The 25,815-nt window shown below is 48.3% G+C and overlaps 1 protein-coding gene across 1 annotated transcript in view; it reads right to left on the bottom strand.

The window, feature by feature from the left end:
- Positions 1 to 22,690, bottom strand: part of Hmcn2 (hemicentin 2) — a 141,821-nt gene extending 119,131 nt beyond the window's left edge. Inside the window, exons 1-4 of the mRNA XM_051185128.1 lie at positions 22,322 to 22,690; positions 4,317 to 4,387; positions 2,896 to 3,054; positions 2,163 to 2,285 (exon numbers count right to left, since the gene is read on the bottom strand). Coding sequence (XP_051041085.1) covers positions 2,163 to 2,285; positions 2,896 to 3,054; positions 4,317 to 4,387; positions 22,322 to 22,580 — 612 coding nt within the window. The 5' untranslated portion in view covers positions 22,581 to 22,690. The remainder of the gene's footprint in view (positions 1 to 2,162; positions 2,286 to 2,895; positions 3,055 to 4,316; positions 4,388 to 22,321) is intronic.
- Positions 22,691 to 25,815: the final 3,125 nt, after the last annotated feature.

Here is a 25,815-nt window from a genome sequence, read left to right as displayed (position 1 = left end):
GCTTAGTTTCAGGTTTAGTGAAATACCATGACTCAAAAAGTAAAGTGGAGAGCAACTAGAGAAAATGTCCAACGCTGCCCAACCTCCAAATGCACTTACACTTGAATACATATCGTCATATACACCCATACACCCCAGGACAAACCCAAGGCCACACTGCCTGCCTCCATACAGTCTCCTACTGTGCTAGGGTGATCACAGTTCAAAATTGCCTTGCTAGGGAGAGAGGTTCTTCAATCCTCCCCCCCATCCCGGTATACTCTGGAATAAAGTACAAAAGGGGGCTCCTTCAGCCTGCGAGGCCAAGTTTACAAGCAGAACAAGCTAAGTGTCAGGACAGAGGGCCCGAAGTTCTTCAGATTGTCTGTGTCATCCTCCATGGTACATACAGCAGGTACTTAATAAATAGCCACAGTGGTGTGTGCAGAGTATGTCAATCCTGCTGCATGGAGCATACTCTGTGAAGGTTAAAGTGTTGGCTTCACATGCCTCCTCAGAAGTCTGAAGACTTCTCCCAGCTACAGCCCCACTGGTCTGGCTTCGCTGGGGAATAATCATGGCCTTGGCCGTCCCAGCCACTTTCCCAGGCTTACTGAGTGTCTGGGAGCATCTAGAAAGAGCCAGATCCAAGGCGTGCGGCTCTCCACACCCAGGAGCATCCATGCCACCATTTGGAGGAGCCCAACCCAGCCATCAGTGGTCCACAGCAAAAAGCCGATGGGCTTGCCTGGGGTGCCTGGAGACAGGAGTCCTGGCACACTGTCCTCAGCAACTTGCCTTGCCTCTGTCTGAGTTGTCTTTGGAAGGAAGCAAGCGTCTCCCCCAAAAGCAAGGACAAAGCTGTCCCTCCACTCTAAAGTGCTTCCCGCCCTCATGTGGGGCTCAGTGCCAGGAGAGGCTGAAGAGCCAAAAATGAAAGCCTGCTGTGTCACAGAGACACATAAACGCCATCTGTCATCAGGGAGCCGAGGCACGCTAATCTAAACATGGCCCCAGAGACCAATCCTCTCAGCTCATAAATACACAGCTCACAAAACCCATCCTGGAGGCCACTGCCTGCCTCTGAGACACCTTCTTTCCCAGAGCAGCAGGCACGGGGATCCCAAGCACTCTATCCCCTAGCTACTTTCGGGCAGCACCCATTACTACTCTTGGTTGTCTGCTTGAAGTGCCCTACACAGCCCAGCCCTGAGGGCACTCAATCTAGTAGCATTAAATAATCATACAAATGCAAAATGACAATTATGTAAAGCAGTACAGGGAGCTGGGAAGGGATGGGGAAAGAGATTTGACCTTGGCATGGAGTTGAGGATGGCCTCCTGGGAAGGCTTACGTATCAGGGGCTGAGGAGCTGAGAGAAGGAGGCCTGAGCAAAGGCCCTGGGGCCAGAAGAGCAGGAGAGAGGCTGGCTGGGCTACGAGAGGTGAGCAAGAGGAAACACAGGCAGACGTTCTGATGAGAGTCTGGATATGTACACAGCAGGGCACAAGAGAAGGTACATTCTGGTCAGATTGATGGAGTGTCCTCTGGTACTCAGGGGTCATTCTATACAAGCTCAAGGAAGCTGCATGCCAGTATTGGGCGACATTTCCAGCTCTGCTGAGTGATTCCATGGCCACGGCTTGCACTCAGCTAACACCGGAGGATCTGCAACACTGAGCTAGGCCTCTTGGCTTAGCTAGAGATGGCAGTTAGGCCCTGTGTTGCTGAGAAGAATGGACACAGTGGAGGGAAGAGAGGTTCTGAAGAAAAACAGCTGTCATTGGCCAGGGAGCAGGACATGGACACAGATACCTGGTATGCTCTGGGCTTAGTGAATCTGGAAGCTGGACCTTGATGGAGTTAAAGCAAATCCTTCCTTTGCTAAATCCCCAGGATCCTGGCCCCAGTCTGTGGTTCTTCTGCCCCAACTATGGGACAGAGCCTGAAACAACCTCACAGTCATATCCCAGGGTGCTCTCCAAATCTCAGACCATTTACTTTCAGAGTGTTTGCCAGGTGCTTGCCTGGGGATTCAGAGACTCGATGAGACAATGCAGAGACTGGAGGTGGGCACTCAGTGACAATTGCCAGGCAAAGCTCCCGTGTACATCACCAAACAAGGCCCAATACCCTCACCTCAGGGGCAGTGGACTCGAAAGAAACATTCTGTGGTGTCTCACCTCTGTCACCTGCTGCTTGTCCAGCTGGAACACCTGTCCAGAGCTGGTGGATGCAATCTCCTCGTAGGCCAAGTAGCCAGGATGGGTGCGGTCACCACAGTCCCCAGTTAGCACAAAGACCACCTGGAAGATGCGCAAATGAGCCTGTGCTTCCTACTATACAGGAGAGTAGGAGCCCAACCATGGGAGGCTCAGGAATAATGACAGTGTCCTGTGGATGGCGACCAGGAGCTGATGCAAGGCAAATGTCCCACAGCCAGGAACACAGCAGGTGTTTCATGAGTAGAGTGACATCTACCACAAAGAAGGGTGCCAAACTGGACTCCTCTTAGGGTGGCCCCTGGAGGCCACTGTGAGAAAAACCCTGAAGAACTCCGGAATATTCTAGATAAAAGAGCAGCGATGTCATCCTAAATCTTGAGGTTTTCCCCAAGAGTAGTCTGGCCCTTCTCCCCGCCCCAGCCATCGGTACAAAAGCAAGAGGCAGAAGTCCCAACCTGTCTTCTGAGCCATGACACAGGACAAAGGGACATGAGCTGCAAAGACTAAGGCCTGAGGATGAGGGTGGACAAGTACTGCACAGGCTTTGATGGGATGTGAAAGGAGGAAGGGGTGGGGCCTACACCAAGGGCGAGCCTATAGAGAGGCATGACTGTGACTGGCAGGGCTGGGCTCCACTCTCCAGAGGGCCTCTCGCATGGCTGCCATCCCATCCCTAAAGCTGGCCTCGCACCTGTGACTGCTTCAGCTGCAGGAGCTGCAGGAGCTCATTCTTCTTGTGGTAGTCCTTGGCACGGGCATCAGAGAAGACATAGATGAAGGACCCAGGGTTGGCAACCTCCACAGCAGCCTTGATGGCACCCACGCTCATCTCTGGGCAGTCACCACCTCCCTGGAGGGTTGGAGTGTGTCAGTAGCTGCCACCCACCTCATCTACAAGGGAGTAGCCTGGACAAACCTCTAAAACCAGTGGGAGGTGGGAGTCACCTCAGACCAGCTCAGTCTGGCTCACGGGGTCAGGCTGTGGTCCCTCCCAGCAGCTGCCCTAGGTCTGACTGTAGACAAGCATCACTCATTCTCTAACTTGGATGAGTGACAGTTCCACCCTGTAGAAGGTATGGAATGGGGGAGCTGAGGCTGAGCAACCCTTACACAAGTGAGTGTGTAAATGTGTGGTGTTTGTATATGTATGTTTGTGTGTGTGCACAGGTGTGTGAGGAGGCCAGAGGTCAATGCTGCCTCTCCTCCCCTAACACCCTTCACCTTATGTTCTCAGACACATCTCTGGATGAATATGGAGCTCGTTCATTCTGTTAGGCACACTGGCCAAGCAACCCCAGCAATCCTCCTGTCTCTGCCTCCTCCTGCTGGGATTACAAGCATGGCCAAACACAGCTGGCTCTTCACATGACACTGGGGATCTGAACTCAGATTTTCATGTTTGTGTGGCAGGCACTTTACAGAAAGAGCTGAATGGGAGCCACTGTGACAGGCTTGACAGCCCCGTGACAACCAAGGCTTAAGGGGTAAAGACTGGAGTAGAGTTGGGCAGCAAGTAGAAAGACCCACTCTGTCACCTGCCCTGGCATCAGGCCCTCAAGGAGACACACTCACACCCCCCCTGCTTGGCAGCACCCGCAGCTTTTGTGGGGTGAGCGCACACATTGTCTGCAAGCCCAGCCTGCTGCAGCAGTGAACCCCACAACAACTTCCTTAGTTCACTTCCACCCCAGAAGGACTTCCTAAGCCTCTGGCATTCTAGACCCTGCTCCAGATGCTAGGGGACTTAGATAAGAAGCAGACACCACCTATGAAGTTCCTGCTCTCAAGAAGCTGGTGGCCTCAGTGGTCAGGAAAAGGACAGATGCTGGACACGGGTGTTGTGTAAGGTCGCTCAGACCTGGCTTAGGGGTCTGAACTGAGCTGTCCCTTCAGCCTCCACACACACCCTCATTGGAGCAGCATCTTCCCCTCACTCTTTCATTAAAGTAGCACACACTACACCCAGAGCTCTGTGAGGTACTTGTTCCATGCACCAGGGCTCTGGGAGGCATTTGTTACATGGCTGAGGGAGAGGGAGGCAGGGAGGGAAGAGGACACCATCTTGACTCTGTCAAGGAAGAGGACAAACAATAAAGATGGCGGACAGCCCACCTGAACGTAGAGTTCTCTCAGTTCTCTCTGGAACACCACTGGATCTGCTGTGAGGGTCACTGGGCCAATATCTGTGGGGAGAAAGAGACACAGGTGCATTTCACAGAGCACAGAAGAGCCAAGAGCAAATCCATTCCCCATTCCAAAAGTGGTCTCAAGCCCCCTCTAAGAAATCCCCACCCCGCCATTCCACCCATTCCTACTCCTGAAGGGAAAAGGATGCTGGGAAAATAAATGGGACAGGAAATAGTTGCTCCATTCTGGAACACACAGCAAGCAGCCAACCCCAAGCCAATCAGTAAGCTCGAAGCATCTTTCTGGGAAAAGCTACAGAACCACACACTAGATATGGACAGGGATGTGAGGCAGGGGGATGCCCCTCCAAGGCTGACAGAACTTGAAGTCACTGCACTTTAGAAGAGAGCACACATTTCTGAAAGCTATTTAAGTTTCTGCTCATAGCTATTTAAGCAAGTGAACTGAAAATAGGTTGTGCTCACAGAGCTCCAGTACCTAACAGTCTTGTTCACAATGGCTCCAAGCTGGAGGCAGAGTTCTTGAACCCTAGTAACTGCTAGACAAATAGAGTCCATCTTGGTTGAGTACAGAGTCTAATGGCTATAAAGCAACTTACAAGCAGGCAGCATATACAATGTGGATACTATGCAAACTGCATTACTCACTTCCTGGGGAGGACAAAGAAAGGTAATGTTAGGCTCCATCCTTCTGCTTAGGTTGGTATGATGTCTAAAACTAGGGAGTAGTTTCTAGAATTTTCTTGGCTCTTGGTGGATTATTGGGCACTGAAGTATGGAAAGTGAAGTTGTAGATATTGGGGAACTACTGTGATCAGTTCCCAAAGTCAGCAATAAAACAGATGAAACCATTAGGAAAGAGTGTGGGAGGGTCTCACATGAAGAAAGCATGAGAAAGCAGCCAGACTTGGGAGTGCATCATGGAGAGAAGTTGCCTGTGGAATAGAGAGCTTGAAAAAGGCAGCGGGATCAGCTTGGGGGACAGCTGTGGCCTAGACCCTGAAAGCAGTGTGTGTTTCATGGTGTGTCGTCTGTTGAGAACACACAGCTGAGAGTCACACATTCTGTTATCTGTGCATTTAGTATTTTTTAACAGCCTCAATGGTTATGCTTGTATGGTGACATTTTGTCCCCTGAACCATTGTCCAGACCCTGGTTGTTTCTATGCCAGATAATAGCCCATGCTATTTAAAATACAGATAGACAGACAGACAGACGAAAGATAGGTAGGTAAATAGATAATAGATAGATAAATGATAGAAAGATGGAAAAATGGATAGGTAACATATTAGATTTGAATAGATGCATGGGTGCATGGATGGATATAAGATGGACGCATGGATGGACAGACAGATGACAGATGAAGGGAAAGATAGATAATGGATGGGTGAATACATAAAGATGATAGGCCTTAGATAATCACCCTCCCTCCCTTGGGAGGACAGTAATAGCTAAAAGGTTTGGTTTCTTTAATTGCTCTACAAGGCAAGATTGAATGTCAGTCACCAAGCACTCAAGCTCTTCTCTTTTGCTTTTCTTTTTCTTAGACTGTTTTATGTCATTGGGTTTTAAAAATAATGTTCTCTCTTTGCCTATATTTGTGTATATGGTATGCATGCATGTGTAAGCATGTTCATATGTGTGTGGGTATTCATATGTATACATATGACTGCAGGTGGGCTGCCACTCACCTGGCATTTACCTGGGTGCTGGGAACCTAAATTCCATCTCTCACACTGCATAGCAAGCACTTTCATCTACTGAGCCATCTTCTCGGTCCATTTAAAGACACTATTATTTATATGTATGTATGCCCCTGTATGTGTATGCCACATGTGTACAATTGCCTGCAGAAGCCAGAAGAGGGTGTCAGATCCCTTAGAACTGCAGTTACAGGCAGCTGTGAGCCACTTTGTGGTGCTTGGAGGCAAGCTTGGTCCCTTCTGCAAGAGGATCAAGTGCTCTTAACTACTGACCTGTCACCCCAAACCCGGCTGTTTTTAACCACATCGCTGGAACAAAATGCTGACAAGCTGGGCAAACCCTGGTTGGGGGGGGGTGAACTTTCTGGACCCAACATCTAAGGCTCAGCCTCCCAGCACCCAGGTTCTGGGAAAGTCCATCCTTGAAGAGAGGGTATCTGGTGGTTTGAAAGAAACTAGCCCTCAAAGGAAGTGGCACTTTTAGGAGATATAGCCTTGTGGAATGGGTATGGCTTTGTTGGAGGAAGTACATCACTATGGAGGCGGACTCTGAGCTATTATATATGCTCAAGACACTGCCCAGTGAGACGGCCCTCTTCCTGTCACCCAACTCCTTCTCCAGCACCCTGGTCTGCCTCTACATCACCATGTCCCACCATGGACTGGACTTTGGAACTATCAGTGAGCCATCCCATTAAATGTTTGCCTTTATAAGAGTTGCCATGGTCATGGTGTCTCTTCACAGAGGAAAAATCCTAAGACAGTCTCCCCTGGGAGAACATGTCACCCCAAAGCAGCTGCCTCTTGTCTGGCTTCCTCCTGCCCCAGTGAACACATGTATGGATCAGTAGATCACACTTCCTTCCCTCGTTCTCAGTCCCAAGGCAAGATCAGCTAAGACATCAGGAAGGGGCTGAAGACTCAGAGATCACCCGCCAGCTGCTCAGAAGAGCAGAGATGCATGGCAACCCATCATCAGTGAAGGCTGCCTGTGCCTCACAGGCTGGCCACTCCCATACCCAGCTTCCAATAGGACACTGAGTACAGAGCCAGACAGAGCAAGACATCAGGTTTTTCACACAGAGTTCCATACATACGTGCGTGCATGCATTAGTGCGTTAGTGTCCCTCCTTTCCCTAGTTTACCCTACCTGGAAAAGCTGGCTCTGCACAAACAAACAAAAACTCCCAGTGGTGACCCTTCCTAACACCTGGGCCTCCAGGTGAGGCTGCACTTACTGCCTTGTGTCAGTTCATTTTCCTGTTGCTGTTACTAGCTGGTTTATCAAGAAGAAAGGTTTGTTTCTGCTCACAGTTCTGGAGGGTAATGGGTCCAAGGCTGTAATGCAGCATCTGCAGGGGGCTCTGGGAATGTCATATGGCAGAAGGGGAAGCAAGCAATCTGCAAAGCAGGAGGCCAGGCTCATCGCAGGAGAACTAACTCAATCCGGGAAAGAACACTACCAACCCCTTCCTGAGGGTGCTGCCTCATGACCTAAGCCCCTCCCTTGGGCTCCACATTACCACATGGAAGAATTAAACTTTCCATAAATCAGCTCTGGGGTGGGACAGGCATGAATCTATTGTTGTCAGAGATGGGATTTTTTTTTTAAACAAATTCTCATGTAGCCCAGGTTACCCTAGAACTCTTTATATAGCCAATAATGACCTTGAATTCTTGATCCTGCTATTTCCACCTCCTGACCTGCTGAGACACAGGTGTGTACCATCTCACTCAGTTTTTTCAGTGTTGGGTAGAACTCATGGCTTTGTGAATGCTGGGTAAGCACCCTACCCACTGAGCCACATCCCTAGCACAATAAAATCTACTATTGAGGCCAGCGAGTGACCTGACCAAGGAATTATGAGCGGGCATCGGTAGAGATGGGGCTGGAATCTGGATCATTCTGACCCAGCTCCAAGCTGTCAACCAAGATAGAGGCTGCAGATGTTCTCTGCTCATTTCCTGGGCCTCATTGCTCCTGGAGGGGAGGGAGGTTCGTGACTGAAGAACGATGTTTGCCAAACAGCTGGGCAGATGTAGCGTGCAGTCCCTTAAAGCTGGCATGCTGGGCACACTGGCCGTGGGAATGATTAAGCCCGTGACGGTGACTCCCCTCACCCACCCTCCTGCATACAGTCCCAGAAGCCTGAGCCAGGCTCATGCGTCTGCAGGATGGGCTTCTTCTCTACATGAAAATGAAGAACAGCGAACTCAGAACTCTCTGAGGCATGTGTAGAGCATGCAAGGTTGGAAAAGTCCAGATGTTTTGCCAGCCCTTGTCTGATCCTGCAGCTGGGACTCCAGAGTTCATCTATAACAATCTCTCATCCTCTTATCAAGGACTGTCCCAGATCCTTCCTTCCCCATAGTCAAGTAGCACTTGAGTCCCATAGCCAGATCTCTCTCTCTCACACACACACACACACACATACACACACACACTCACCATCAGAATTCCCTACCCTGCCATCATCATGCCCATCCACTCCAGGTCTCAGCTGTCCCATCTCTAGGAGGCAGAGGCTGGGGAAAGTGGCACGGAAGCTGCTGGGATTCCGACATTTCCTGAGCCTGAGCCAAGTTGACACCTTTGAAGATACCAACGACAGACACAATGAAACAAAACCCACTAAACTGGTGGCCCTATCCAAAGAGCAGAAATGGTCCCAGAGCCTGCCCCACCCCCTCCTCAGAGGCCACACAGGGCTTCTTTTCTTGAATGCTCAGTGGATCTCAGCTTACTCGCTGCTGTTCATTCAGAGTGTGCTGGACCACCGTCCTGCTGGCCTCAGAGCTTCTATTTCTGCTATCCCCTCTACCCAGGATGCAATTCCCAGTCTGTCTGATCCTTCTCCACCCAGCTGGCACCTCAACTCAGCCATACCATACAACTGCCACCATGACTAGACACCAGGAATGTGAGACTCTAGCCTTTCTGACTTCATTAAGGATCATGGCAAGCTGGCACCTGGCTGGCCTAAGGTGATCCTTCTAGCCTCACCTATTGAGTAAGGTTGACTCTAGGAGGCTGACCTGATCCCACACTCCACCTCTCTGGGGACCTCCACTGTCAGACCCATCATCCCTTCCCACTGACACCCCCAGGCACCCAGCACTCACCTCTCCTTTTCCCTCCACCTTCTCCCAACCTCCCTCCTCTGAAAAGACTCAGGCCGGAAAACCCCTTGACAAGGAACTGTCTGGCCCAGTCACGCCACTCCTGGCTGCTGATATGATGTGAGCCAGCCTGGTCCCCAGGGTACATTAGGGATCCGCTTCCCCAGTATATATATGACTGATGGGAAACAGCCTGGTGTAGCTGACGCCTCACAGGTACCTGGTCTCCGGTCTTCTTGGAGAGGCACCAAGGGAGTGAGGACCCTCTGACTAAGGGCAGGGGGACCTATGGGCTAAAGGAGAGGCCTCTCCTGCTATAGGAACAAGAACCGAAAGCTAAGGGAATGAGGACCCCTGTGCTAAGCAGGGAAAAACTCCAGGCTAAGTGGGTGAAGCCCTCCAGCCTAAGGGAAGGAAACCCCAAGGTTGAGGGAGGGGGATTCCTGGGCTAAGGGGGTAAAAGCCTTTAGGTTAAATGAGGGAGAGCTGTCAGAATGAGGGACTGAAGCTCCTCGGGCTGAGGAGGTAATCACAAATCAGGGTGGAGGGAGGCAGTCAAAATCTACACACACACACACACACACACACACGTACACCGGTAGCTCCCATGCATGCTAAAAAGCTGCCAGTGAGCAGTTCTGAGGACTGCAGTGTGAGTCCAGTGCAGCCAACACAAACCTCTTCCTTCAGGACGGTAGCATACCTAGAGACCTAAAGGCAAGGGAGACTCTGGAAGATTCTAAATTGGCCAACAGTCAGACATATGCAAATTAACACAAGGCACTCCATGTGTTAACTTAGCATAAGGTCCTTATAGCACACTGAACAGAGAGAGATGCAGGTCAGAATGTGATAAACATAGTCTCCCAATGTGTCCCGGGCAGGGCAGTATTCGGGGAAGTTTTCCATACTGAGCAAAATGTAAAAGGCAGGAACTGCTTCCACAGAGCAATTTCATTTCCAGGAATGCATCCTGCAGACACATCCCAGTGCATGCAAGTCTGCTACAGAGAAACAGAAAGGAACCAGCTTTGCACAGTAGGGGATGTGCAAAGAATTAAGATAATGTGTCCTGGGGGGTCTTCTATAGCCATCAAAAATACTGTAGAGAAAGTGATGTCCCAACATGGACAGGTGGCCACAATATAGCACTCACTGGGGTGGGGTATTTTAATTACTCCGTTTACTGTGAGTTTAAAAGTTAAGATTATAGAGGCTGGAGAGATGGCTCAGCAGTAAGAACCCTTGTTGCTTTTACAGAGCACCTAGATTCTGTTCCTATTACCCACATGGTGGCTCACAACCACTGAGAACTCCAGTTCAGGGGGATCTGACACCCTCTTCTGGCCTCTGTGGCCACTGCATGTATGTGTTGTACATACAAATAAGCAGACACACACACATAAAATAAAAATGAATATAGGTATATTTTAAAGTGAGCACTTTGAAAAACTTAAGGTTGTGTATGTGTATGAAAGCAGCTGAGACGATTCAGTGGGCAAAGGTGTTTATCACCAAGCCTGGCAATCTGAACTTAACTCCCAGGACCCACATGGTGAAGGAGGAAATGAACTCCCAAAAATTTTCCTCTGACTTCCACATTCATAGAATCATGCACACAAATGAATGTTTTAAAAGAGGGTATTTGTGTGTAAGTTGGCTATGTATGTGTTACACACATACATGCACACATAAGCACATGCACACATGGGTGCTGTAGTGGAGCCCAGGGCCTGCACTCCAACCCCAGTCCCAGTCTGGCAGTGTTTGAAGGAAACAGAGTATTAACTGGAAGAGTTGAACCCTGAGCCAAAGCTTGAGAAAGAGCAGAAAGGAAGAGCTTCCTGGACGGTTTAAACAGATTAACCCAAATGCAAAACTCCTGCACATGTACTGGAGTGAGAAGCCAGCTTAGCATTAAAGAGAACAGCCACCGTGACCACAGGACTAAAGCAAGGAATGTGGGAACCAGCCACAAGGAAGGGATTGCATATGTGGGTCACCAGGAAACAGAACCTAGCAACATCACAACAAAAGCTGGGAATTTACCTGGAAATAAGTACCCATTCCCAAACTCCACGGAAGATTTTTGTTTTGTATGGGTGTTTTATTGTGTGTTAAGACAGAGTCTCGTGTAGCCCAGGCTGGCCTCAAACTCCATGTGTAGTAGAGGATGACCTTGAGTCTCTGATCCTACCTTACAGAGCTGGATCTCCACTCCCAGCTTTTTGTGGCGCTAAGGACCAAACCACTTCGTGCATGTTAGGCAAGCATCCTAAACTCTAGAATTGGATTTTTTCTTTCTGTTTGTTTTTGCTTCTTATTTATTTAGGCTTTTCTTCTGGTTAAGTTTTTGTGCTTTTTGGTTTGGGGTGTTAGAAATAAAACTGTCATCCTTCACCTAATGGTTTAAAAATAAACAAATAGCAACAACAACAAAACACAACAAACAAGAACTTCAAATCAAGAGCCAGCATCCTAGAGCTCAGGCTGCAGCTCGGTGGTTGAGTATGTGTTTAGCACACAAAGCCCTGTATTTGATCCCCAGCACCAAGAAACAACCAAGCAACTACTAAAAATCCTACCTGTAAATGACAAAACCAGAAACAAGACAAGGTGCCTTCAGCCACTGCATTCCTTTGACATCATTCTGCATGGCCAGGCTTACAAGGTAGACACTGGAGAAAGGTGGTCGCCGAGGAGGAAAGAGATTTCAGCCCAGGAACCCAGGGAAGACACCACCAAAGGCTAGAGCCTGTGCAGCTTGTGGGTCAGTCCAGGAAGAGAGACACCTCCAAAGCTTAGTTTAAAGGAAACTCTTGAAGGCCTAGGCTCAGAAGTAAAGTGCTGGCTGCACAAGTGAGGATCTGAGTTCAGATGCGGCACACATGTAAACGCCAGCTGCGCTGGTGTGTGTCCAGAACTCAGCTCTGAAGGCGAAGACAGGAGGACTGCTAGGGCTCTCTGGCCAGCTGGGCTAGCCCACTCGGGAGCTCCAGGTCCAGGGAGAGACTTTGTGCCCAAAAACAGGGTGGAGGGAGACCAAGGAACATACTCAGCATCAACTTCTGACCTACACATACATCATACATACATACATGCATGCATGCATACATACATACATCACACACACATACAAATTCACACACACATGCATACATATGCACATATTCAAACACAGGCATAAACACATGCTCACACATACACGCACACATGTACATGAATGCATGTATGTGCACACATGCCTTCAGTAAAAAAGTTTGAAAGGCAATAAATGTATGAAAATAAATTGCTCACCAACACCCCAGAAATACAGACTTTCAAAATGAATTATGAAGCATAGAAACATCCCAGCCAGAATGGTAACATGTGGGAAAGGATGCAGTTAGGAACAACCTTACTAACTGAGCAGTGGTGCCCTTTAATCCCAGCACGCAACAGGCAGAGAAAGGAGGATCTCTGTGACTTCAAGGCTAGCCTGGCCTACAGAGTGAATTCCAGGATAGGCTTCAAAGCTACAGAAAAACCCAGTCTCAAAAATCAAACAAACAAAAAAGGTCTTAACTGAATTGGAGGACTTTGTAGGAAAAAACATAGAGCCTGGTAAATGGAAGGGTATTATTAGCAAGGGGACAAGCAGGACTTAAATGATAATTATAGCTAAATTCAAGAATTAATGAAAATTTAAGCAAAATCACAGTCAATGTTTAGAAGATTTTTATTTTAATTTTATTTATTTATTTATTCATTCATTCATTTATGTGGAAGGATCTCACTATGTAGGCTTGGCTGGCCTGGAATTTGCTTTGTAGACCAGGTTGGCCTCAAACTCGTAGATGTCCACTTGCCTCTGCCTCCTGAGCACTGGGATTAAAAGTGTGTATCACCACACCTGACTTGTAGTTTTATTTGTGTGTGTGTGTATGTGTGTGTGTGTGTGTGTGTGTGTTTGTGTGTGTGTGGTGTGTGTCTGTGTGTGATGTGTGTGTGGTGTGTGTCTGTGTGTGATGTGTGTGTGTGGTGTATGTGTGGTGTGTGTGTGTGTATGGTGTGTGTGTCTGTGTGTGTGGTATGTGTGTATGTGTGGTGTGTGTGTGTGTGGTGTGTACGTATTGTATGTGTCTGTGTGTGATGTGTGTGATGTGTGTGTGGTGTATGTGTGTGGAGGGGATGTGGGGTGTGTAGTGTGTGCATATTGTATGTGTCTGTGTGTGATGTGTATGTGTGGTGTGTGTGTATGGTGTGTGTGGTGTGTGGGGTGTGTGTATATGGTGTGTGTGGTGTGTATGTAGTGGGGGGTATGTGTGTGTGGTGTGTGTGTATGTGTATGTGTGTATATGTGTGTGGTATGTGTGTGGTGTGTGTATGTGTAGTGTGTATGGTGAGTGTATATATGTGTGTGGTGTGTGTGTGTATGTGTGGTATGTGTGTGTGTGTGGTGTGTGTGTGGTGTAGTGTGTGGTGTGTATGTAGTGTGGGGGGTATGTGTGGAGTATGTGTGGGTATGTGTGTGTGTTATATGTGTGGTGTGTGTGTGTGGTGTGTGTATGTATGTGTGGTGTGTGTGTATGTGTGGTATGTGTGTGTATGTGTGGTATGTGTGTGTGTGTGGTGTGTGTATGTATGTGTGGTGTGTGTGTGTATGTGTGGTATGTGTGTGTGTGTGGTGTGTGTGTGGTGTGTGTGTGGTGTGTATATAGTGTGGGGGGTATGTGTGGAGTGTGTGTGTGTGTGGTGTGTGTATGTGTGGTGTGTGTGTGGTGTGTATGTGTGCATGTGTGTGGTGCCTGTGTGTGTATGTGTATAGTGTGTATGTGTGCGTGTGGTGTGTGTGTGTGTGTGTGTGTGTATGTGTGGTGTGTGTGTGTGTGTGTGTGTGTCTGTGTAGTGCATACCCATGTGCAGTGGGAACTTGAATGTATAGCTGTGTGCACCTGAGTGTAGGTGGCCCAGAGTCCACAAGAGGGCGTTAGGTCCCCTAGAACTGAATTTACAGGCAGTTGTCAGTTACCCAGGGTAGATACTGGAACCAAACTTGGGCTATAAGAGAAGCCTATGTTCTTAACTGCTGAGCCGTCTCTCCAGCCCACAGCTGAATTTTTTAAAGAAGTTAACAGAGGTTTTCTGTTACCTAATATTTCATCTGAAAGAATAAATACTTCAGCATAGTTTGAAAATGAAGACTACGAAAGGATGGGATGTTGCTAAGCAATGGAATACATCCTTTAAAATGCATGAGGAAGGTGGAGGCAGAGGAATCAGAAGTTCAAGATCATCCTCAGGAACATAGGGAGCCTGGGCTACATGTTTCAAAACAATAAGAAGCGAGAGATTGGGTCTGGGTTCTATCTCTAGCGCCACAGAAACAAATGAAGTTTAAAATTAGGGGAAGAAATTGGTTTAAGTCACTTTAGGAAAGGGGTCTATAGGACAGAGGAGAATAAATCAGACTTTAGTTAATAAGGCCATTTCCCACAGGGTTAGGAGTTAACGATTCTGAACCCATGCCTGTCCATGCTGGAACAGAACACTGAAGTAAATGGATGGTGGACAGATGCGGGAAGCCAGGTTTGTCAGCGTTGGAATGGGAGGTTAGAGATAAGCCACATGTGTTCAGCCTGGCTCTACATGGGAAGAGGTTACAACGATGCATGTGGTAGTGATTTAGTCCTGGAGACATCCATATGAAGGCATGCTCTGCTTGGAGGAGCATGGCTGTGAGTTGGGCATCCTTCCTGTTGCTGTAATAAGATACAGAGCAGAAGCAAGGAAGGGGATGCATTTAGACCTATGGTTAATAGGCTGTGGTCCATAGTTCTGGGAAGAAATGGTAAAGTTTATGGTGTGGGAAGCGTGTATAGGACACCTTGGATCTATAGGTCAAGAAATAGCAGACATGGAACACTCATGTTCCACCAGCTTCCACTGGCTTCCTACTCCTCCCCTTTTTATTCAGCTGGGACCCTCCACTGAAAGGGTTTGATGCCTGCATTTAGGGTGGTCCTCCCCCTCAGTCTATCCTCTGGAAACCCCTCATAAGCATAGCCAAGAGTGTGCCTCATTAATGCCTGAGGTGTTTCTTCATCCAGTCAAACTGACAATCAAAATTAAGTATCACAAGATGGTTATATCTAAAAACACTGTGGCCAGCAAGATGGCTCAGGGGGTAGGAGTGCTTGCTGCCAAGGCTTAGAATCTGAGTTAGGTCCATGGGACCCACATGACAGAACTGACTTCTGACCTCCATGTGCATACATGGCACATGTCTGCTGGCCAAAAAAAATATTAATTAGAAATACTGATGCTCAGATCTTCCCGCTCTCTCATGAAGGGAGTTCAGAAGTGGTGACCTCTAAGCATTTAGCACTGGAGTCTGGTTGCTGCCACTATTCCCCAACAAAAATGACCAAGAATCCTTGGGGAAATGGCCAGTTCTATACAACATGTGCCAGCAGCATCTTTCAGTGCCCAGGAGTGTTCAAAAGTTAACAGTGTAGGGTTTGGGGCTGTGGCTCGGTTAGCAGTGCACTTGCCCAGCACACACTGAGCCCTGGCATAAGGGGATGTGGTACACACCTGTGATCCCAGCACTCAGGGAGGAGAGGCAGGAGAATCAGATGTTCAAGGACATGCTCAGCTATACAGCAAATTCAAGGCCAGCCTGGACTACATGAGACTTTGTATCAAAGGCATAAATGTATCAGTAAATAAGAACAATGTTTTTAAACCTCTCTTGTGCAGCACTGGGAATATAACTGAAAATACAGAAGCCAAACAAATGAGCTTCCAAGGACGAAAGCCTGAAGGGTCTAAGCCAGGAAATAAACAAAGTAGTCTTGGAGTAGAACCAAGATAGAAAAAACAAAACAAAATCCTGCATGTCCATGATAACATGCATAGCTTCTTCATAAATAGGTAAATAAGGGGCTGCAGAGATGGCTCAGTGGTTAAGTCACTGGCTGTTCTTCCAGGGGACCTGTGTTCAATTCCCAGCACTCACATGGCAGCTTACAACTGTCTGTAATTCCATTTCCAGGGTACCTGATGCCCTCACACACACATGCATGCAGGCAAAACACCAATGCACATAAAATAAAAATAAAAAATAAATGTATCATTAAAAAAAAAAAGAAGAAGAGGAGGGTATAAAACCAGGTAAGAGAGCACACATACACATGATCTCAGCAATCAGGAAGCTGAGCAGATGGATCATGAGTTCAAGGTCGGCCTCGGCTGCATAACAAAACTAGCTCAAAAACAAAAACATGAAAAAGTGGTGGAGCACAATGGCAAATGTCTGGGAGGTGGAGACAGGAGTATCAGCAGTTAAAGGCCAAGTCCTAGGCCAGCCTGGCCTAGATAGCAAGTTGCAGGCCAGCTTGGGCTACATAAGGCCCATCTCAAAAAACAAAACAAGCAAAAGATAGACATAATGGTACATACCTTTAATCCCAGCACTCTGGTGGCAGAGGCAGGTCAATCACTATAAGTTTCAGGCTAGCCTGAGCTACATAATGAGGCCCTGTCTCAGAAAACAGAAATCATTGTCATAATAACAGAGAACAGGGGTGGCTCTCTTAACATTTGTTACTAAGACTAATAATTAAAATAGTGTGTTCTTGGCACAAGAATCACAGTATGGCAGAAAAAAAGGAAAACCAGACATATTCCTACTCTGTTAGGTAATCTGGGAACAATGCAAGAGCCAAGTGAGATGGCTCAGTCAGCAATGTTCCTGCCTCCCAAGCAAGAGGACTGGAGTTCAGACCTCCATGGGTACGCGTGCACAGAGCAAGGATAGTTTTATAAGATGAGCCAAAACAAGTGATTATTTTTAATAATTGTATTTAGTTATAATATAAAATTGTATTTTGTTTTTTTGTTTGTTTTTTGAGATAGGGTTTCTCTGTATAATAGCTCTGGCTGTCCTTGAACTCAGAGAGATCTGCCTGACTCTGCGTCCTGAGTGCTGGAATTAAAGGCATGTGTTATTACTGCCTGGCTCTATATTAGCTTTTTTCACACTGTGGGTCAATTCATTTTTAATTACAGGTAAAGGGATTTAATGCCAAGAAAAAAAAACAATTAAATCTACATCTTATTTTATGATGGAAAAATAAAAAGCATCTTTGTAAGCCTGCAAGTAGAAAAAAAAAACAACACAAAGAAGAAAAACGTCAGTAGATTTCTCTATACAAATATTGAAGACCTTCAGACCCCAGGAATCACAAACAATACAGAAAGGTAACTGACCAGGAAATACACTAACCAGTGGGCAGGGACACAGCTCAGTGGACGCACACTTTACTGGCATGGGCTCCATCCATTGCCCCCCTCAGGGGGGTTGAGTACTAAACAAGTTGTTGATACCACCAACATAATGTCCTCAAGTGAATTAGGAAGAAAACCATTGCTCCCCCAAACCTCAAAGAGAACCAAGAGTGAAATAACTCATAGAAGAAAATCACAGGGGGAGGGAGGGATGGGTCACGCTAAAGAACACTTCAAACTGTCCTGAGCCTCATGAGCAATGCAAACAAAAGCTGCTCTCCCTGCGCACACCCCCCCCAAGGAAGCAGCTGTGCTACAAATGGCCCCTCAAATGCCCAGAACATTCCATAGATTTCAAGAGCCACCACCCACCTCCAATGTAAAAAAAGTGACCTAGGAATTCCAGTGCAGCAAAGCTAGTCAAAGCCACAGACAATGTCACCCTGGAAATAGGGGGTTTGTAGCATCTACTGGAGGGAATCAGAAAAACTATCTACCTTTCCAGTCAAATGCAACAAAAATTCTGTTACTATTCTCTCTGGAAATTGTCCAGTTTTGTTTGTTTGTTACTTAAGTAGGGTTTGCTGTGTAGCTTGGCTGTTCTCTAATACGATTCTCCTGCCTCTGCCTTGCTGCCTTCCAGGTCCTAGGGACTACCGGCTTTTGAAACCACACCCGGTTATCATTTCTAAAACCTACGATTTCAGATCCTCTGGAGATACAGACTCCAGTTGTGAGCTCCCACATGAGTGCTAAGAATTACACCTGGACCCGCTCCTAACTACTGAGCCATTGCTCAGCCCCTCTTTCATTTATTTATTCTGGAGAGGGAGGGCCCACAGGCATGGAGGTCAGAGGACAACTTTTGGGAGTCAGTTCTCTCCTTCCACCGTCTTGGTTCTGTGGATCAAACTTAGGCTGTCAGGCTTGGCAGCAAGCACATTTACCCACTGAGCCATCTCAATGACCCTGCCTTTTTCAATGAAAGACATACTAAAGCTATTTCCAAAGCTTAAGTCCTTCTTTGTTTCCAAGGCTGTGCATCCCTAGAAGCACCAGTGAGGCCCTGCACACCCCCTGCACACCCTTCCATACCCTTTTCAACCCCCTCTACATCCCTCCACACCATCTCCACACTTCCTCCCGTGGCTCCCTTTAATAAACACTGCCAAGACGGAGCTGGGGGCAGATCAGAAGCCCCTGTGTCTCAAGTTCATCCCCTACTGAAGGGCACACCATTTGCTGATTCAGCAGATACAATAGGAACCCAGCTGCAATGCCTGCTCAGGACACAGCGCTCCAAGCCCATACAAGGAAATCCAGGGCCTCCCAGGCTTGGCAGCTTCAGGCTACAGGCAGCAAGCAGGCAAGGCAACAGGGTTGACTACATCCAGACCCACCCTGTCCCATTTCCACCAGGAGAGCTACAGAATCCCCACACACACCTGTGCCCACATGTCACACTGCCCTCCAGCCCTCACCCAGCCAGCCATTCACCCCAGGAAGTCATTTGTTCCCAGGTGTCCCCAGCAGGCGCATCCAATGTTTCTTCCTGTAACACTGCTTCCTCAGTCTTCTGATGAACCCTGGTGTCCTCTCCCATGACACTGAGGGATGGCCAGGTGCTATACCTAAGTGACTCTCCCTCCACTTTGAGACAGTATCTTGAAGTTGGGCTTGAGCTTTCACTCCTCCTGCCTCAGCCACCATGCCCAGCAGCACATGTCATGTCTGCACCGCAAACAGCAGGCTCCTCAGTATAACTCCTAGCTCCCTGTGATCCTCCCCAAATGGAACCTGGGGTAGCTTTAGGGAGGGTGGTTTGGGTATTCTGGGAGGAGGTTGGGTTTTTTTTTTTTTTTTTAAGTGGGGGAGGTGTTTGATTGATTGATTGATTTTTGTTGTTGTTTTGGTTTTTGGTTTGGGGGGGTTGTTTCCTTTTTCTTCTTCTTTTTTTTTTTTTTTTTTTTTATTTAAAAAAAAGAAGGAGTGAGGGGCCAGAGAGGTGACTCAACAGGTAAAAGTGCTTGCATCAACCCTGCGGACCCCATGGTGGAAGAGAATGTTGATTCCAGCCAGTTCTCCTCTGACCTGCATACATTTGTAATGGCACATCCACACATATGCATACAAATAATAAATAAATACAAGTAATTTAATTTTTTAAAGTGAGGTGCCCAGATGAGGGCACATGCTCAGTAGATTCAAGCAAAGCCAGCCCCCTTCTTCACCTCCTGAGGTCAGTCTTTCCTAAAATTCTTTCCGTGTTATGAAATTGAACATAAAAATTGTTAGAATAAATGTTTGTACATTTAATGCATGGTAGAAACCTGAACTCCAGAGAAACACAAGGTTGCATGAAGAAAAGTACATTATAGCTACACATCCGAATTTGAAGTCCAACTTTCTTTCCAATTACACTCTTGTCTACCCCAGTGTTTACAGATGCCTCTCCCCTCTGCAGCAGAAATGGAGTGGTTATGGCAAAGCTTCCAGGGTGTTAAGCAAACAAAACATCCATATGTCCTTTCAAAATCAGCTAGATGTCTCTACAGCATCCCTGGTCCTCTCTAGAACATCCAGGTCCTTTCTACAGGAGCATCTAGATACTATCTAGACCATGTAAGTCTTCACTAGAGTATTTCTGGTCTTCTTTAGAGCATTCCTGGTCCTCTCTAGAGCAGCTAGATCCTTTCTAGAGCATCTAGATCCTTTCAAGAGCATCTAGGTCCTCACTAGAATATTCCTGTTCCTCTCTAGGCATCCCTGGTCCTCACTGAGCATTCCTGGTTCTCTCTGGAGCATCTAGGTCCTCTCTAGAGCATTACTGGTCCTCTCTAGAACATCCCAGTCCCTTCAAAGCTGGGGAACAGGACAAACAGGGCTGTGGAGCTTTGTATGTGTGTTTGCTTTTAATGATGACTACTACTCTTTTTTAAGCAAGTTGCATTGCAAGTTTTCATTTCCTAGGAGATGGAAGGCCATTTTCAATTGGGAAAGTTCCTTTACATCTGAGGTAAACTTCATTTTGATAAGAAGTTGGACTTGTATTTTATTGCCATTTTTTCTAAAGATGAATGTCATTTGAAAATTAATGGATTTAAAGTGAAGTATAGTGGTCTGGTGAGATAACTTTGTGAGTAAAGGTGCTTGCCACCGAGCCAATCAACCTAAGCCGCAACTCTGGAACTCACAGACTAAAAGAAGAAAACTGTCTCCTGTAAATTGTCCTCTGAACTCCACATACATGTCATGGCATGTGTATAGGCACACACAAATAACTATTTAAAAATTAGAAATAAAGAAATACAAGAAAGCACAAGAAAAACATGGGAAGAAAGGGGGAAGGAAAGAGATCAAGAACAAAGAAGGGGAGGAAAGGAGGAGAGAAGGGTTGAAGGTTGGTGGGCCACATACCCAGTACCCAGAGATCTGAAGTTAGTGGCCAGGAAGGTGCAGCAAGGGTAGCCTTTAGAAGCCCCATTCTGGGCTCAAGACACTATCTGTCTCAAAATAAAACAAAACAGGAACAAAATCAAACAAACAAAAAAACCTGCTACCCCATCCTGCAATGGGAGCCAAGTATTTTAGAGACAAACACAGTAATAGCATCATCCATCCAGCAGGTGGCTTCAGGAAAGCTTGATTCCCTGGGACTTAGTCACTCCATCTAGAAGATAAGTGGGTGGACTGGATCATATCTAAGTCCCCCCCCCTCCCCACAGTGGGGAGAAAGAAGCTGGCCTGCGTTCTCACCATCCCTTATGGGGTCCCAGGAGTCTTTTCCTTGAGCCCTGGTTCCTGGGCTTGTAGCTGGGGAGCCCCACAGAGCAGAGGGCAAAGCTTCAGACACCAGAGCCTGAAGACAGGGGGGGGGGGGAGTGGGGAGTCAAGCCCCTGGAAGATTCTGTGATTGACAAATGTGCCCCTGAAAGGTTTGACATGTCATCACCACAGCTTGGTGTGCCCCCTCAAGCACTCCACTGTCAGCACTGCATAGAATCTTTGTGGTAAAGGGTCTTTAGAGTTAGCCTCGATAGACATGTGGACAGACAACCGGCTTTAAAGATAACAATGAAATATAACTCTCAGGAGCAAGACAGGAGTATAGAGGAGTTCAAATCCCTACTTCTGTGTAAGTTTTTCATTAAAAAAAAAAAAAATGCTGGGGCTGGGGAGATGGCTCAGCAGTTAGAAGCATTGGCTGTCTTTCCAAAGGACCTGGGTTCAATTCCCAGCACCCACAGAGTGCTTGCTTAGTGTGCATGGATAAGGGTATGTGTTGGTGCAGGTCTGTGATCCCAGCACCCTAGAAGCAGGAGGATCGGAAGTTCAGGGTCTTCCTCCACTACATAGCAAATTTGAGACCAGCTTGGGCTCTATGAGATCCTGCCTCAAAAAGTGAAAGGAAAGGAGAAGAGGAAAGAAAGAAGGGGGATGGATGAATGAAGGGAGGGAGGGAGGGAAGGAGGGAAAGAGGGAAGGAGGGAAGGAGGGAGAGAAGGAAGGAAGGGAGGGAGGGAGGGAGGAAGGAAGGAAGGAAGGAAGGAAGGAAGGAAGGAAGGAAGGAAGGAAGGAAATTCCAGAAACGAAATCCACACAGGCTCCTGGCGCATGCTGCCAACATCTCAGCAAGTTTTCTCATTTCACAGATGGAGAGGATGATGCTCAGAAGGGTGAAGTCGCCTGCTAGAAACTCAGCCTGTACAATGCCAACCTAGGAATGTAGGAGAGGGCGTGGCCAGGCAGTGGGAATGTGCAAGAAGGCGCTCAAGCTCAAGCTCTGCCTGGCCCACAGAGGGCCAGGTGCACCGGGAAGCCAGGGCGCTCAGGGTGGGGGATGGGGGTCGACCTCGAAGACTGCAAAGGGAGCTACCTGGATCGTGGAAAGGCACCAGCGCATAGTTGGCGATGACCCGGCTGCGGCTGCTCAGGCTGCGCTCCAGAATGCGCGAGGCGCCGTCGATCACTTGCATCAGATCATCCCACATGGAGCCGGTGACATCGAAGACGAAGGCCAGGGTGGCGCCTCCTGTGTCAGGGGACAGCGCCGTTGTGGGAGAGTTAGACGCGACCACCACCACTACCGTGGAGACCGCCACTAGCAGCGGCAGAAGCCGCGCGTCGGGCGTCATGCTGAGCCGGAGGCTACAGCAGCTATGGGACGCGCAGGTCGCAATGAGAGGTAGCAGTGCTGTCTCGCTCCAGTGGGTTCACCGGACAGGGGCGCGGCGGGGTCCCCCTGGTGGGAGCCCGAGGCGGTTCCTAACCCCCACCCCGCCTCCTCGCCCCTCCCCCCCAGCCGCCCCGCGGCGTGACTCAAACTTTCCCAGCCCAGTGGCTGGCTGGTCCAGCCCGGAGGTTAGCGGAGGACGCAGGGCAGACGACAGGAGGGAGGTGGGGCCGCAGCCAAACGCGAGGGATGAGGGTGCGGGAAGCCACCGACACCTGCAGGCCCTTGTGCGGGGGCGGAGAGGACACACGAGCAGTTCAAGCCTGGCTCAGGCAGGCCTTGCATTCACTGCAACTTCCCCCCACTCGGGCCATTCTTGGGAACAAAGGCTATGAGTCTCCAAGACGTTGTAATCATTCTTGTCAAAGTCGGCAAGCCTAAGCCTAGCATCCACCAAGGGCACAGCATCCCACAGTTATTTTCTAGAAGCTTGCTGCAATCCAAAATACATACTAAGACCAAACCTACTTGATACAGGCCGTCAGAGACTCGGAGTGAGAAGAGCTCATTTTACTAAGTGGTGTGGGCAGCATCAGAAGCCAAATATAGAAGGACCCCAAATTCCTTGGGCTCTGCTGCCTCCCTCTGAATATTCTAAGACATTGTTGCAGGTCATATGGGGACACCAGGGGACTGAGCACACACTCCTCTCGTCACCTGTCTAATCAGACTCATGGATTGCATATAAAGGGGCCGGGGCACTAGGAAGTGGCTGTCTGGGTTATGTTCAGCCATTGTCTACCTGACAGTGCTTGTCTACCAATGGGGTGAGTCAGGGTGCTGCATCCACCACTGAGCTAAGTGGGGATGTCCTCTCCACATTCAGGCTGAGTTGGGGGTATTCTCTGTGTGGCTAGACTTGGCTGGGCAGATTGCTCCCTCCACCATCAGGCAGGGCAGAGATAGCTCCCTCCATTCGGTTGAAGTCCTCCACTCTCCCAGACTGTACCCTCCTGGTGAATTTTGCTCTTACAGACCAAAATCCCTTGGAGTGGACACTGTGCCTTGTGTCTCACCACCTCACTCTAACCCTACTCTAGTCCCCCGCACAAAGAAGGGACTCAGTAAATGTTGCTTAATTGAAAGAGAGAAGCAGCCCGGTGGTGGCGCAAGGCTTTATTTAATCCCAGAATTTGGGAGGCAGAAGCAGGTGGATCTCTGTGAGGTCGAGGCTAGCCTGGCCTACAGAGTGAGTTCCAGGACAGCCAGGGCTACACAGAGAAACCCCGTCTCAAAAAAACAAAAAAGCAGGGTAGGGGGAAGCTTTGGCAAGCATGCTTGTTTCCTTAGGGTCCTCTCTGAGCACAGTGCCCTAAGTGAGGCCAGCTAGACCCTGGACATAGCCGAGAGGCACTCTCCAGACCCTCCCTCTGAAGATGCCAGGAGGATGACCACTCCACACCATGTCTTTTGGGCCTACCTCAGCTCCTACATCTCTGAGCTGCAGGGATCACTTTGTCCCACACCCACAGCCCACGTGTCCTTGTCCTGGCTCCGAATAAACTGTAGCACTGGGATTGTGCCTAGGTATGTGCCATTGCACTGCAACTGAGTTCTGTGACAAGGGAGACCCAGAGCCTGGCACATAACAGGAACCCAGGAAGAGTCTGTCTGCTCCCCAGAAGGGAAGTGGGTCTCAGAGATGCTGGCTTACTGAACCCTGCCCACAGGCCCAAGTCTAGATAAGGGCCAAAGACCTAGGGGCAAAAGTTTCTTGAAGAGCTGTCTGTCTCATGGGCTGTGGCAGAAGCCAGGACTCCAGGACCCAAGAATGGAGTTTGCTCCAAGTTCAATGGGAAGTTGAGTCTCCTGCACTTGTGCAACTGACTTCTTAAATGTCTCTGGGTGAAGCCTGCAATTACCCCCCCAGAGCCTGAGCAGGGCTGGATCAGCTGTTGAAGTGAGAAACGAGGCCCCAGCTGTGGGAAGGCAGTAGCAAGCAGGACCAAGAACCAAATGGTGACATTTGAGGCACAGGAGAAGACTTGGTCATTTAGTCTGCGAACTTTAGCTGAGCCTCAGCTGAATGCCAGGTACTCAAGGAGGTGCTGTTGGGACCAGGGTTAGGAAGATAGAGGATTGTGATTCCTGTCCTGGGGGAGGAGAGACATGTAAACAAATAATTCTAAGTCAGTGAGCTAAGTGCTAACAGCAGAATTACCCAGAGCTCTGGGAGCTCAGAGGAAGGAGGAGCTGAGCCTAAGAGGTCAGAGGAGGCCATGGAGAGATCTGAGAAGCCAGCAAAAATGAGAGGATGGGCATTGAAGAGCTGGCACAGCATTGCAAAGGCAAGAACAGCAGAGGGGCTGCCACTGGGTTACCTGGGGGCACCAAAGAGATGATGGCAGAGGAGGGGGCAAAGGCTAGACCTAGGGGACCTTACATACTTCTCCCAGCCCTTCCGAGGTCATGTTTGATTTAACTTCCGTCACTAGTTTGTCATCCAGAGTGGTATGAGTTTTTATAATAGGCATAGAAATTTCTAATTGTCCTGTGGGAGATTGTCCTCCACTGTGACTGGGAATGTTCGGACCACCTGTGACGTGGGGGCCTTCGAGAGGCCCCCCCCCCAAGGAGTTTCCCGATGGTAAAGGGTTTCCTTGCTTGTGTCTGGTCGATCTACATTTATTTGTCCAGTGTCTGCCTTTGCCACACCTTCTACATAACCCAGGAGGATGAGGCCTTCTGTTTGATTCATTCCTGGGAGTGTTATTTTTAGGGAAGCTTTGCCTACAATGTCTTTTTAGATGTCCTGTTTTACCATAGTTATAACATTTGACATGTTGATGTCTCTTTAAACCTTTGGAGATGGCTTCTCCTACCCAAGCTTCTAAGTCACCATAGTAAAGAACTCTGTTATCTTGATGTCTTCTCTGACCTTTTCCTACCCATGCTTCAGTCTTATTGTCATTATAATCAATGTTGCCTGTATATAGGACCCATTCATCCAAGGGTGCTGATCGCATTTTTAAAGGCCAAAGCACCTGTATGCACTGAGGATTCTCATTCTCATAAGCTAAAGATTTTATGAGTATTCGCCTAGAATCTATGTCTGCTACCTCTAATTGTACTGCCCTAGATAATCTTTCTAGAAAGACACTAAAGTGTTCTCTAGGTCCTTGCCTTATCTTGGTATA

Source organism: Phodopus roborovskii, unplaced genomic scaffold (genome assembly GCF_943737965.1).
Source record: "Phodopus roborovskii unplaced genomic scaffold, PHOROB, whole genome shotgun sequence".
In the NCBI taxonomy this organism is placed as follows: Eukaryota; Metazoa; Chordata; class Mammalia; order Rodentia; family Cricetidae; genus Phodopus; species Phodopus roborovskii.
Note: the sequence above shows the minus strand (reverse complement) of the source record. Positions and strands in the feature narration are given on the sequence as shown.